The sequence below is a fragment of the Empidonax traillii genome, unplaced genomic scaffold (genome assembly GCF_003031625.1).
Source record: "Empidonax traillii isolate 1590-97213 ecotype Southwest subspecies unplaced genomic scaffold, ASM303162v1 scaffold24:size2376012, whole genome shotgun sequence".
Classification (NCBI taxonomy): domain Eukaryota; kingdom Metazoa; phylum Chordata; class Aves; order Passeriformes; family Tyrannidae; genus Empidonax; species Empidonax traillii.
The window spans coordinates 1,753,057-1,765,964 of record NW_020955217.1 but is presented as its reverse complement, the minus strand read 5'-3'; the positions used below and the strand labels follow the sequence as shown (position 1 = coordinate 1,765,964).

Genomic DNA, 12,908 nt, shown 5'->3' with positions numbered 1-12,908 from the left:
TCCAGAGAATTTTAGCCTCGGGCATACATATGGCCTGGAAAATTTCAGCCTAAATGCTTGAAGTTTGTCAAAGTTTATATGCACCTGAAAGTAGTCTTAATAATTGAAAATGTCAGACTGTTTTAGCTGTGTAGCTATCTGCATTGTTTATAATGATATTTAAGAATTGGATGCGGAACAGAAAATACTACACTCAAAATTAATTAAACTTGAATTTGAGTAAATGTTGTTATTGAAGATGAGACCTGGAAATAATTCTCTGAAACAGAAGATGGTGGCAATGAACACTGCTGTTGGGCTTCATGAGAATCTCGTGAAGGAAGCTTGAGACTCGCGTTGAACAAGGATTTATATTTGAGAAGACGAATATGACAGGTGATGAACAGAATGAACATTGAAACACAGAAATAAATACAGATAAAGTATTATGATTTGCAGGAGGAAATGTAAGTTGTCCCCATGGACACTGTAACAAGAAATCTATAGTTCATCTGCTCAGCCTTTGTGTTAAAACTGTGGTGAGAGTGCATGGTGGCCAAAAAAAAAAAAAAAAAAAAAAGAAGAGAGAATGTTGTTATTGGTCAGGTGACTTGAAATGTTTGGAGAACCATTGATTTTGAAAGGAATGAAATATAAATAGGAAATTACCCCGGGACATTTAATGGCAAAAAATAGAAACTTCTGTTCTGGCTACAGAGCAAATAATAAAGGGAAAATTGCTGAGTAATACTCACCCAAAATTAGAAGTGATTGTGCAGTTTGCTATAGTGGTAAAAAAGGGTGATCCTTTTCTGAAGTGAATGGAGGTGTCCTGTGAGGAGGAGGAGGTTATTGTTTCCACCTCCTCAGGTGTAGTGTGCCCACATTTGGAATATTTTATTAGTTTAGCATGACATTCCTGGTATGTTGGTATTGGTAATGGTGGAGAGAGACAGTGAAAAAAGTGAGGTTTGATATTTTTTATTCACAGTAAGGAAAGCGTAGTAGGTCATTACGCAGTGACTACTTTAGAGAAGACATTGTATAGAGGAAAAAAAAAACAACCAGAGTGTGTTAGTAGTACAAACAGCAGTAGTGAGAAGAAACAAGGATGGCAGTGGGAAATGTTAATTATTGTCGTAATAACTGTTACATCAGAATGTAATAACCAGGAAAGACTTGTAAAAGTCGTGTTGCATAGGAGGTTTTAAAATGAAACCGATCAGCAGTCTGCTGCAGGAAAACAAGAACAAAATGTGCTACAGGAAGTTTTACTCCTGGTGGGGTGAATTAATATGTCTTTTTTCTTGGGAGGAGGAGGGGGGGATATGTCTCTTTCATGAAGATGAAGTTGTGATAGGGTTTTTAAAAACTTCTCTTCCCCCCCCCAAGTTTTCTTCTGTGAATATAACCGGCACTCAGGAATTAAAAAATGGTTGTCATATTAACAATACAATACTGCGCTTGATGAAGTATGATATTTTTTCTGATTCAGTTAGTCCTCAGTAATAAAACATGAGAGTAATACTACACAATGGTTGACACCTGTCCTGAAACTGTTTCAGTGCTTGGTAAGTGCTGCCAAAAAGTCTAAAAATAAAACTTCCCTCCCTTGCTTCCCTTCCCCCTCCATCACTGGTTGCAGTTTGAATTTTCTGAGGTCTATTAAGGAGGTAAATAAACTTTCATGTAAAATGTGGGTTATGACTTGCCTTTTGATCTGAAAACTTATTAGTGCACGTGATAACAATATGAAAACACTGAAATACAGTGTTCTGTATGCATTGTGCTTCTTGGAAACTCTTTTCTCCTTTTCGTTTTTTTGGTGTAAGAAAACAGACCTTTTCTCAAGGTTAAATTGCTTGTCCATTATTTTTGTCTCTTGGTATATATTTATGTTTTTATCTTATTTTTGTTTTAACATCGAAGAAAGTAACGCTAATGAGTTTACAGCAGTATACTTAATTGTTTTTTGAGCTGAAATTTATTTGCACTTTTTCTACTTTTTCTGTGGGTAAGAGACAATCTTGAGTGCAAAACTTTTTTTTTTAAATGCAGTGGAAGTCTCAAAATCACCGTTCGAAACCTCATCTAATTAAGATGAGAACCAGGTTATGGTACTTTGCCAGTTTGTAAGTCAAGTCAATATTTGATGTATAAAGCATTGAGAAAACACATGTATAGTCTGCCAGCAGCAAGTCTGATGATTCTGACCTTTTCCTTCCCATGTCTTAAATGTTCTTTTGCTTGTGTTTATCCACAGGGCAGTCCAATGGATCCGATGGTCATGAAGAGACCGCAGCTGTACGGCATGGGCAATAACCCTCACTCTCAGGCACAGCAGAGCAGTCCCTACCCCGGGCAGTCCTACGGCCCTCCCGGCCCCCAGCGCTATCCCGTGGGAATGCAGGGCCGAGCCCCGGCAGCCATGGGAGGAATGCAGTATCCACAGCAACAGGTTTGTGGAGGATTTTTCTGGGTTGCTTTGGTTTCCCTCCTCTCTTTCTCTTCCCTTCTGACACCTCTTTAATATAGAGGGTGCAAAAGAAAAACCACATAAAGAAGTATTTCTTGTGCAGAAGGAAAATGGAGGACTGTTTGAAAACTTAATAAATTTATGTTTGCAGTGTGAATGTTTTCTGAAATCCCCTACAATTAGAAAAGGATTTAGTTTGTTGCTGATATCTTTTTGGAGAGAGAGAAGTATGTCAAATGCCATGAGTTTTCCTTTTTTACCATTGACATCATGTAGCCTTGTATATTTTTTGGTTATTTTCTTTGCTTTTTTGTTTTTTTGGGGTGGTTTTATATTCTCTTTCTCTCTGGCTTGGATACATTTAAATGTAAGATGAAAACCTAGAGCTGACATCAGTGTATTAAGGCTAGTGTTGTCCAGTGCATACAAAAGCCTTATGTAGTTGTATCAGCTGTTTGTTGTTGTGGTGGTTAGTTTTCTTTTTTTCTCCTCATTTTTATTGGAGCCTGTAGCTTTTTCTGTTTTTCCGATTAACAGCTCTTGAAAGTCAGGTTTTATATATTTTTTTGTATCCAAGGATATAGAAAGGTAAGAATCTCCTTTTATCTACTTGGATTTTACTGTTGATAGTGACCTTCTGCCTTTTTCCTACCCATTTAAAGAAGGTCAATCCCAATGTGCATACCCTGTACTAAGGAAGATACAACACGTTTTCTAGAGGGAGAGATAAACCAAGATTATCAAGAAGCTAACGTTTAGCTAATTTTTTTTTTTCAAATTAGGGGTGTGAGTGTAGGCGGTGAGAGCTCTACACTATGTTGTGAGCACAACAGATTAATAACTTGACCATTGCTGGGAAAAGACATTTGTTTTGTGCAACTGATTGATTGAAGATTATCTTTTTTTATGTCATTTATTGTTAAATATAGAGAAGACAAGAAAATTTTGGACACCCTGTCAGATAGGTGCCTGGCTGATTCTTGTTATCACCCATCTAGCAGGACAAGATGTTAATTAGGCAGTTAATTAAATAAGAGTTTCAAATATAGTATAGTACCGTTAGCAGTAGTCTTAATTTTTGTTCTTTTCTGTTGTTAAATAGATACTTACTGGTGAGGAAGAGATTGTTTAGTTTAGAAATGTCAAACAGTATGTTTGGTTGCTTGATTCAGACAGCAAAGCATTTTGTCAGCTGCAAAAGGGAGGAGAAAGTGAATAAAGGAGGCTTTATTTTTCTCTGTGTGGCTCTAGCCAAAGTGAAGTTATTAAAACACACGTTTAATTTAAAAATGAGTTATTCTGTGTTACGCAGAGATGAGCGTTGAATTTTCACTGCATTTGCTAATTGCTTGGTAATTGTAGCTTACCCGTCAGCAGGCAGTGACCTGGCACGGCCATTGGCTGCAGGCCCTGTCCGTCTCCTCGCAGCGTTCCTGTAACTGGCTGAGCTGCGGCGCCGTTCCGAGCACTAATGCTCTTTGGGGAAAAAGCGAGAGGATAATTATGACATTGGATTTTTATTGAACGGACATCACCACCTAGGCATGATTTTGTTTTGGACAGCCTCCAAGGCTTCGTGTGTTTGGTTCGTGAACCTCTAATGATCTGAATCCAGTTCTTTTCATATTGCTCATATATTACCACCTTTCTACAAAGGATTAGAATGCAGGAATGCAGGTTTGTAAATTGAATTGCCAACTTACCAGCTGAGTGGTAAGTTGTCTTTGGCACGGGATGCCACAGTTTGATTCCTGGCTGGATTTTTACTCCTGTGATGTGAATATTAAATAGGGAGAACCAGCTACTCTTGTTAAAATTGACTGTGTAGCATGTACCTACTTCTAGATATCATATATATAAAATAAATAATATTGCCAGAAGTTTCAGAAGATGAATCTCAGCATTTTCTGGAAATTGGACTCCTTTACAGTGTCACATTGAATTTATCAAAAGCGCAAGGCACTTGGAAAAACATGATTGGTTAAAAAATACTGGGCCTTAAACACATACAGTGCTCAGATTTAAGTATTGTGCAGAGAGAACATTGAGTAGATGAATTATGAGGGTGGAAGTGCCACACTGTAGGAAGAGTGGGAAACATCAATGGGAGATGTTCTTATTTTACATTATGGTTTGCTTTGCCCAAAGATAGCTGAGGGTGTCAGTTCTGTTTCTTTGGATGAAACAAGAAGGCTTTTTGTTAAACTGTGAAGATTTTTGAGTTTTGAAGAAGACCTTGAAATGTTAAGTCTGGCTCTTTGTCAGCAAGTGTGGCTTGAGGTTAGAATATGGGACTTGACAGATTTTAACTTACAGTTTAACTTACTTAATCTTCTGCAGAATGCTGCAAATGAAGAAACAAAGATGACAAACAACACCCTAAAGATTGAGCTAAAATTAATGGAAATGGTAGAAATGAAGATAATTGCCTTGATATAGCTGGTCTGTGTCATACTGCAGCAGAGAATAGTGTGTTCCAGCCTGTAGCACAGAGGTGGAAGAGCTCTGTTGCAGGAAGGGAGGCCTCTGGCATAAGCAGTGAAACATTAAAGAGGATGAAAAAGATGAAATGTTACCAGGTGCAGTCAGTCTACATATCTGCAGCACAGATATCAAGCATAGCCTGATAAGCAGTTGTAAAAGAGTTATCTACGAAGTGCTGCAGACATTCTCTTACAACTGCTGTTTGGTCTAGGCATGCTTGATACCAAACAGGAAGGTGCAAATAAACCTGCAGATTGCCTTAACATTCTGTGTGGAAATCTCTGAATGTTGAAGTGATTATGGAAGGTGTGGGATATGTTCTGTGGCGTGACTGCAAAGGATGCTGTGAAGAGACAAAGCAGATCTCCTAAGTGTTTGGGTTTGGAATTCATCTCTAATGAGTTACCAGTGATGAACCCGAGAACAACACACTGAGCCATACATGAGGAGCAAAATTTGAAATGGAGACAGTATCTTCGCACTAATATAACTAAAGATGAATGGATTGAGATATAAAAGTAGGCATGCAGGATTAAGCTAATGAGAACCTGAGGTTGTTGCTTTCTTCTATGACACTTGGCAAAAGAGATCTAGATTTGTCTTGTGAAGATGGATGATAGCTTGCTGTGACAAAGTATTAAGCAGTTTGAAGAATGCTGCAGCATTTTGTGAAATTTTAAGGGCATGTCCAGTTAACTCAGTGTGAGTCAAATAAACATATAAAGCATTTGGGCTGATTTGACACCTATATAAAAGGGGAGGTATGAGAAAGGAAGGTGATACTAAAAGAATAATATGTTTAATTTATAGGATTACATACTTGGTGTATCTCTTGTCACTCTGCATAACTATATATGGCAAATTAATTAAGTAGAGATTTTTATGTTCCTAGGAAAGTTGGGGGTTTCTTTCTTTCCCATCCACCTGTAGTGGGAAAGGGGCTGAAGAAGGCAAGGGAAAGTTGGGAGAAAGATGACCTGTGCCTATGTTGTCAGTCTTCAGCATGATTGAGATATAAGTTGCAGCAAAGCTTTAAAATGCTGCTCTTGCATGTAAATCTTAATACTGCTATCTCATCATCTCAGGTACTCTCTCTCTGGTTTGCGTGGGGTGAATGTAATTTTAGGATTATTAGCATTCTTTACCCAGGACTTCAGGGGACATATGTAGAAACAGAAGGCAGAAAAAACATACTCTCAGGTTTAACTTTCAGTTTCTGATCTAACTTTCAGTTAGATATCACTTGGAATTACAAAGAGATGATGTCAAAATTGAAAATCCTAATACGCAGGGATACCAGGCACCCGCAAACTTCAGGCTTGATTTTGCGATACATTTCACGATGATTGAAATACTGTCTGAATAATAATATCTGATTATAAAGACAATAATTTCCTTTTCATTTAACTTCTTTTTCTCTTCTCACCCTTTTTGGACCTCTGTCAAGCAATTGATGATGTAATTGTAGTTTCTTCTGGCTCTGTTTCGATTGCCCTCTCAAAATTTTTCTGTCCTTTGGTGCCATGGGCTGCAGGAAAGCCTTCTGGTGCTTTGTAAAGACATTTCTGCTAAAAGCAAAATTACCGCAGAATAGCCATCAAAATAAGGTGGTTTTTTTCTGCCGTTATCTGATGGTGTTCCTTTTTCATGATAATAGCATGTAATACTTTATTCTGTGATGAATTTCATTAAACTTAAAAATCGTATACTTGAAATATCCACGCACAGGTTTTGAAAGTTTTCAGCAAAGTTTGAGGGCTTGTATTTATGAATATGTTTGAAAGAATTTGAATGGTGTGATATGCCTGTTTAATCAGAGGATCATTGCCTAATTGATTTTTTTAGCATGCATTAAAATTCCTTGTGTACTTGATGGACTGGAACAACAAGTTATTGTGTAAATAGGATCGTGTTGCTATAATGCATAGTAAATTCTTTAGGAAAGACATTTGTGTGGACATGTACAATAGCCATTCCTTATGACTGTTTAAAATGGAGCGTTTTAGTACTGATCATGAAGTCATAAGCCTGCCTGTAGCAAGACAGTTATGAGGCTTAAGCCTCTGTCTATTCATTCTCCCTTTTTTGCTAGAGAAATACTTTAGGATGAAAGGGTGTTAATCTCTTTTCCCTTTAACATTTTTTTATATTCTTGATTTACAAATTTAAAAAATATTATCAGTGTCCTTGTTTTAAGAATGAAACTGTCAATATTCAGAGAAGCAATAATTCCATTTCCCCCCTTTTTTTGATGTACAGATTATTTTGAGGCATAAGGAAAAAAAAGTATACTTGCGCTTGCTTCCTTGTTTGTTTGTTTGTTTTGGCTTATATAGCAAGTTTCAACTTGGAGAACCTTTTTTTTAAAGGGGCAGAAACATTGTAGAACTTCTGGGAATATGCGGCAAGGATTTATTGTGATGGAAACTGCAAATCAACCAGAACTGTAGCAGCACCACTGTGATTACGTCATTTAGGAGAGGGTTTACAGTGCCCGTATTGGGTAATGTCCTGGATTGGAAATGTCAAATTTACGCCAAGGAAATCAGTTGGCTGTTGGCTTGGCAGATAGTTTTAAAGCTAGCAAACTCACGTGTTTACTACTGGTTGACTGGTTGAGTGTGTGTGTTCCTTTCTGAAATAATTTTAAGTCCAGAAGATTGGAGTATGCCAAGAAAATGAGGCTTACTGTCATGTTTTTCTCTGAACCATTAACTTAAAAGTGTGGTGCATACATACAGCAAGTACTAGTCAAGTGATACAATTGTTGTCCCCTGTGTGTATGATTGTCCTCACCAGCTAGAGGATATTGAATGCGTTGCAGTTTTTTGCACGCCTAAGTCGGTGTTAGCCCAGTTGATGTTAGTCTTGATTAAGGGGGCAGACACAGAAAATAAGCAGCATTTTCATTTCTTAGTCTACTTATTTTGTAAGAGCAGAGAATGAATTAATATGATTGAATCACAAAAACAACCAGCAGAGGACAAAACGTTGAGATGTGTTGCTTTTTCTTAAAGATTGATAGACGCATTTGATGCACACACATAAGAAGGGAGTGTGAGGCTTTGATCAGCATGTGCTTCAGAAGTATGTTTTTCCAGATTTTTGTTTGATTTACCTTGAGGGTTTTTGGGGGTATTTGTTTTTCTTCTGGTTTTGGTGTTTTTTTGTGTATGTGTGTTTTATTTTTGGCTTTTGTTTGTTTGTTTCATTTATTTTGGTTTGCTTTTTTCACTGAGTATTTATCTGGAGCTGTCACTAGTAGATTATGGACCTCCTTTGTTAATTCCTGGAAAGCAGAAATGTTGAAACTCTGAAGGATTAATCTCTTCCCAACTTCCTGTTCTGTTAAAAACCTGTGAATACTTTGAATTAAAATAATTCCTCAGTAACAATTTATTTGAATGATATATCTGCCACCCTGAATGATATATCTGCTCTAAACTTCCAGAAAAAAAGTAAATCTAAAGTAAGTAGAACTATTGCTTCCTGGAGAATGTAAAGTTTGAACCAGAGAAAGGGACAAGAAGTCACAGCTAGTTGTCTCCCTTGTAAGGTCATCTTTAAGAATGGGTCTTTTGATGGTCAAGTGTTAATAATTGCAAAGAAAAGTTGCTGCTCTTTGTCATGTAAAGAAATGGGATTTTTAAATTTCAGATTTAGTAAAATGCAAAGTACTGTGCTTGTGCGGACTGTAGGAAAATGTTTAGCATGGTTCTTTCTTTTGGGTATACTAAGCCTCATTGACTAAATTGAAAAAAAGGCTGCTACTTTAGTTCATGGAAGGATAAGGCTTTATGTTGTATTGTCTCCTTTAGAATTATCCCTTCTATTGAGTGTAATTCACTCTATAGAGGGAGGTGAGCACAGATTACAGATAATCACGGAATCAAATTTGACATAAGTTTACGGTCTTTATGGTGGTTTAGCTCTTCATCTTAATGCTGGTCATCTGAGATTGTTTACCGAAGAAAATCCCTGAAGTAGCGGAATTGCATTATTATGGTAAATAGAAACATTTCAGTAGCTTCTATCACTTCTTTGAAACGGTGCGGAAAAAATGCAAGTTGAAAAGGGAAAAGAACTGATCTTTCAGCTGGTGAGAGCTCGGAAATGAGACAGGGGCAACATTTCTATCTGTTCAATTACTATGTAATGATGTTCAGTAAATGCTAATTTTTTACATCCGTACTGGAGTAAGTGGCAGTCAACATTTGTATAGAAAGTGTGTAAGAATCATCAAGGTATTATGACAAATAAAATGTATTTTTGTTACTGCTAAATGATTGTCATTCAGTTGGAATATTTAATAACTGTACTCTCATTTGTTTTTCTGCTTGGAAGTAGGGGCATGAGAGAGGAAAACATGCAAGCCCTCTGTGTTGGTGTTCTGAAAAAGGTTGCTGTTTAAAAAACCTTTTGTTAAAGGTTTGCTTTTAAAAAACCAAGTTAAAGGTAGCCGCAGTTATTTTGTTGTTGGGAGCTTGGCTTGCTAGCAGTCCGCACTGGAGTTAGGCAGGAAGTAGATTCTGGTGATTAGGAGTGGCGATCAAACAGAGGGCTGTTTGCTGCTTCACTGGGAAGGTACAAAATCATTTACTTATGAACAGCTCATTTTACATGGCAGCAGGAGACATGAGTTTATTTGCATTTGAAGTAAAATAAGCATCTTGCTTTAAGAAGAGGCTACTGCATTACTCTGTTCAACAGTTGCCATGTAATGACTATGCCAGGAGGGTTTTATTGTAGGTAAGGAATGTTCCTCCTAGTATTATACACATAGTAGTTTTTTCTTAATAATATTTGTCAAAGAATAATTGACACTCAGAAACTATTGAAATGATGTCCTGAACCATCATGCATATATAGGATAAGATTTTTGTAACCAGATTGTAACCATATTTCCCAATGTTCCCTAGGGCAACTCAGCATGTTGGGTTTTTTAAATCACGGTATGAGTTTCTCAGAAGATACTATCATTTGTCTGTAAATTTGAACTTGCTCAGAGGAAGCAAGGGAGGCAATAGAGTTGTGCTTCTTGAAAAATAGGGAGTGTGTTTCCCACAGCTGAAAATAGGGTTGAAGATAAGAAGGTGAAACCTGCCTGAAGTCAGTGGGAAATGTGTTGTGACTTCATTTGAGCTACAATTTCACTTTGGGGCCATGTTGCTGGGGTTGAGTGACTTGTCTTTAGTTGATAGCAGACTAGGCAGAATTAGCCCTCTAAGATAATTGAAGAGAATTTCAGAATGAGAGGGTACCCTTTACTTTGGTCATCCTGGAACTGAGTCAGCTAGTTCTCTTCTTGGAACAATAGACCTTTCAAGAAATATCTGATGTTTCAGGTGCTCAAGATTAGACTGCGATTGCTAGCAGTAGCATTTTTTTTTTCATAAACTAAGATTTATGTTAGATTTTTCATCAAAACTTACACAAAAATTATTTTTACAGTAGCATATTAAGTAATGCAAAAAATCAAAAGCATTTTCCATACCTTTTTAAGGTAGTCAGTCTTGAATTACATGGGTCCCATGCAGTATAATTCAAGCTTGCTCAGCAACCTACTTTAGTTTTGCTTGCTTTATCACCTAGGACGTTAAGACTTTTTGTGGGAGTAGATGAACCGCAAAATCTTTTGAAAAAAAATCTTAAATATGTTAAAGACTACTTTTACTCTCTGTGGGTATTTTTTTATAAACCTCATTACATATTGCATTGCTCCTTATAACTATACTTAGTAGTTACGTATGGGCACATATAAAGATGATAATGTAAATACTTTATGGTGTTTTGTTGTTTTCCAAGACTTATGAAAGAAAGATTTAAGAACTTAAGGAATAACTTAAATCTACAGCTCATGCAATCTCTGTAGGCTTTTATTCTCCTGCTGGCTTGGGTTTGACCCCGTTTTTGGGTGCTTCTCTGGTATTTGTGCTTCTAATTCATTGCTTTGCCTAAAATAAAACAAGTGTGTTAAACGCTTGCATCCTTGCTGATATGTATTTCATCTCTGAATCTTATAATGTCTTTTGGGGTCATCTGGGGAAGAGTAACAAGGAGAAAAATCAATGTCTGTTTTCTTTGTACGCTCCATTTTTACCTCCTCTTCTAAACACTATTTCTTGGTAATGCTTTTTGCATTTGAGTGTAAAAGCAATACATATCCCAGATAATAAACAGTTCAATGTCTGGACATTATTAGAAAATATATTTGAATTTTATATTCAAATACACCTTTTGAAAAGTGAGTGGATTTAGTTTTGCTGTATACATCAAAGGAAAAATTACATTTGCAGTTAGTTTCTTTCACAGAACAGTGATGAAGAGATTTCTGCATATTTCTTGGCAAACTATAATATAACTTGCCTTTTGAGACAAGAGTCCAATCAAAATAAACAAGGTCTGTATAGCCACTTAGGGAAGATGTTGTTTTAATTATAGAAGTAACATTAGTTATCTGGAGTCTATGTACATGTGTGTTTTACAGACCATGTTGGCAAAGACGTGCTTTACAGGACAAGTTTGCAAAATCACCTTGTTCTTTTCACAGGATTGTCTCTCTCTCTCCGAACTGTTTCATGCTGTGCAAGTGGTGCTTAGTAGAAACAAATACATAAGAGTACATGCCAAGAACAGATTGAGTCTGTGCATGGAGGAAGCAAGCAGGGCTGCTCAGCAAGGACCTCTGCTTTGAGCTCCTCCTGTCCCTTCTCAGAAACTCCACTGCTCGCCTTTGCTGTCTCTCCTAGCTTTCCCAACTGGCAGCACTGAAAATTTGCATGTGTTTTGACTCTTCCACCGTACTGGAGAGCGTTTAAAAGGACAGATGCAAATTGAGTGGTTTATGTTTTTCATTGGTTTCATTTTATTGCTTGTTGGCAAAACCGAAGAAAATCAGAGGCCAAGATATCCCCCTGCAGATTTGGGAAGTGTGTACTTAATAGATTTATGGCCCTTTTATGTTTGGAAAGTTATTTTAGGGAGGAAACTATTATTTCTAAAATGAACCTTAAGTTATGCAGAAAATTTTACTTTAGACCTCGTGTTCACCAAAATAAAAAATCCTATCTGATATTGGAGAGCAGGCAGGTGGGTTTTCAGTCCTCTGAGCTGATGCTGTGAGAAATCCCATGTATCCTTCTCAAATTGGAGATTGTTTTATGACCTGAGTAAATTTGCAGTCTTGCAGCAGGTGGTGAAGAGTAGATTCAGTAAATGCCAAGACTGCATGGGGTACTTGGCCTTTCCTTCTTCGATTTTATACATTACAAGAAAAAAAAAAGTTTTCTAATATTCCTTTAGGCCTATAATGCTGGGGTTACAAGAGGAGCATAACCACAAAAAGTGATTGAAGAATTTCCTGGAAAAGATCAGGTCTACTTGGGGTGTATTGGCTGTTCTTTCTTCTTTCTCTTTTGTGGTCCGTCATCCCATTTTTGTCTTTCACATGTGGAACTGACTAAAAATATGTTCCTGTTCTTGGTGTGCATTAATATTCTGAATAGCAGAATAAAAACCTGACTAAATATCAGAACCCTGTTTATGTGTGAGGAGTTGTGTTTTTACTGGAGTTGCTTTAGACTTGCTTGCAGGAACTCTGAAACTTCATCTCTCTGTAAATGTGGTTAAAAAACAACAACAACAACAACAAAAGAGTTAAGTGGTTTTAAGACTCTTGTTTGTCAGAATGTGGAAGGATCCACGTTATATGTAGTGTTGTGCTTAGTGGAGAAAACATGTTTTTACTTGGAAAACATTTTTTATATATGGACCTGACCTTATGTATTCCAGACATAGGCAGGAGTGACTGTGTCCTGAATCCTTTCAGGTAATAAACTTAAGTGATCTCAATAGTTTAATAAATATTTACCAAAAAAAAGGATGCTTTGGCATTTAGTTGTTAATGAAATGCCACAAATGATAGGTTTTTTTATGTATTGTGGGTTTGTTGAGTTCTTTTTACTGTCTT

General features: G+C 36.9%; 1 protein-coding gene across 9 annotated transcripts in view; it reads left to right on the top strand.

Moving 5' to 3' along the window:
* The window catches only part of ARID1B (AT-rich interaction domain 1B), a 325,355-nt gene that overhangs the window by 29,568 nt on the left and 282,879 nt on the right, over positions 1 to 12,908 (top strand). For all 9 annotated transcript variants that reach the window (XM_027905010.1, XM_027905001.1, XM_027905021.1 and 6 more), the window contains exon 2: positions 2,243 to 2,437. In XM_027905010.1, the coding sequence (XP_027760811.1) occupies positions 2,243 to 2,437 (195 nt within the window). The remainder of the gene's footprint in view (positions 1 to 2,242; positions 2,438 to 12,908) is intronic.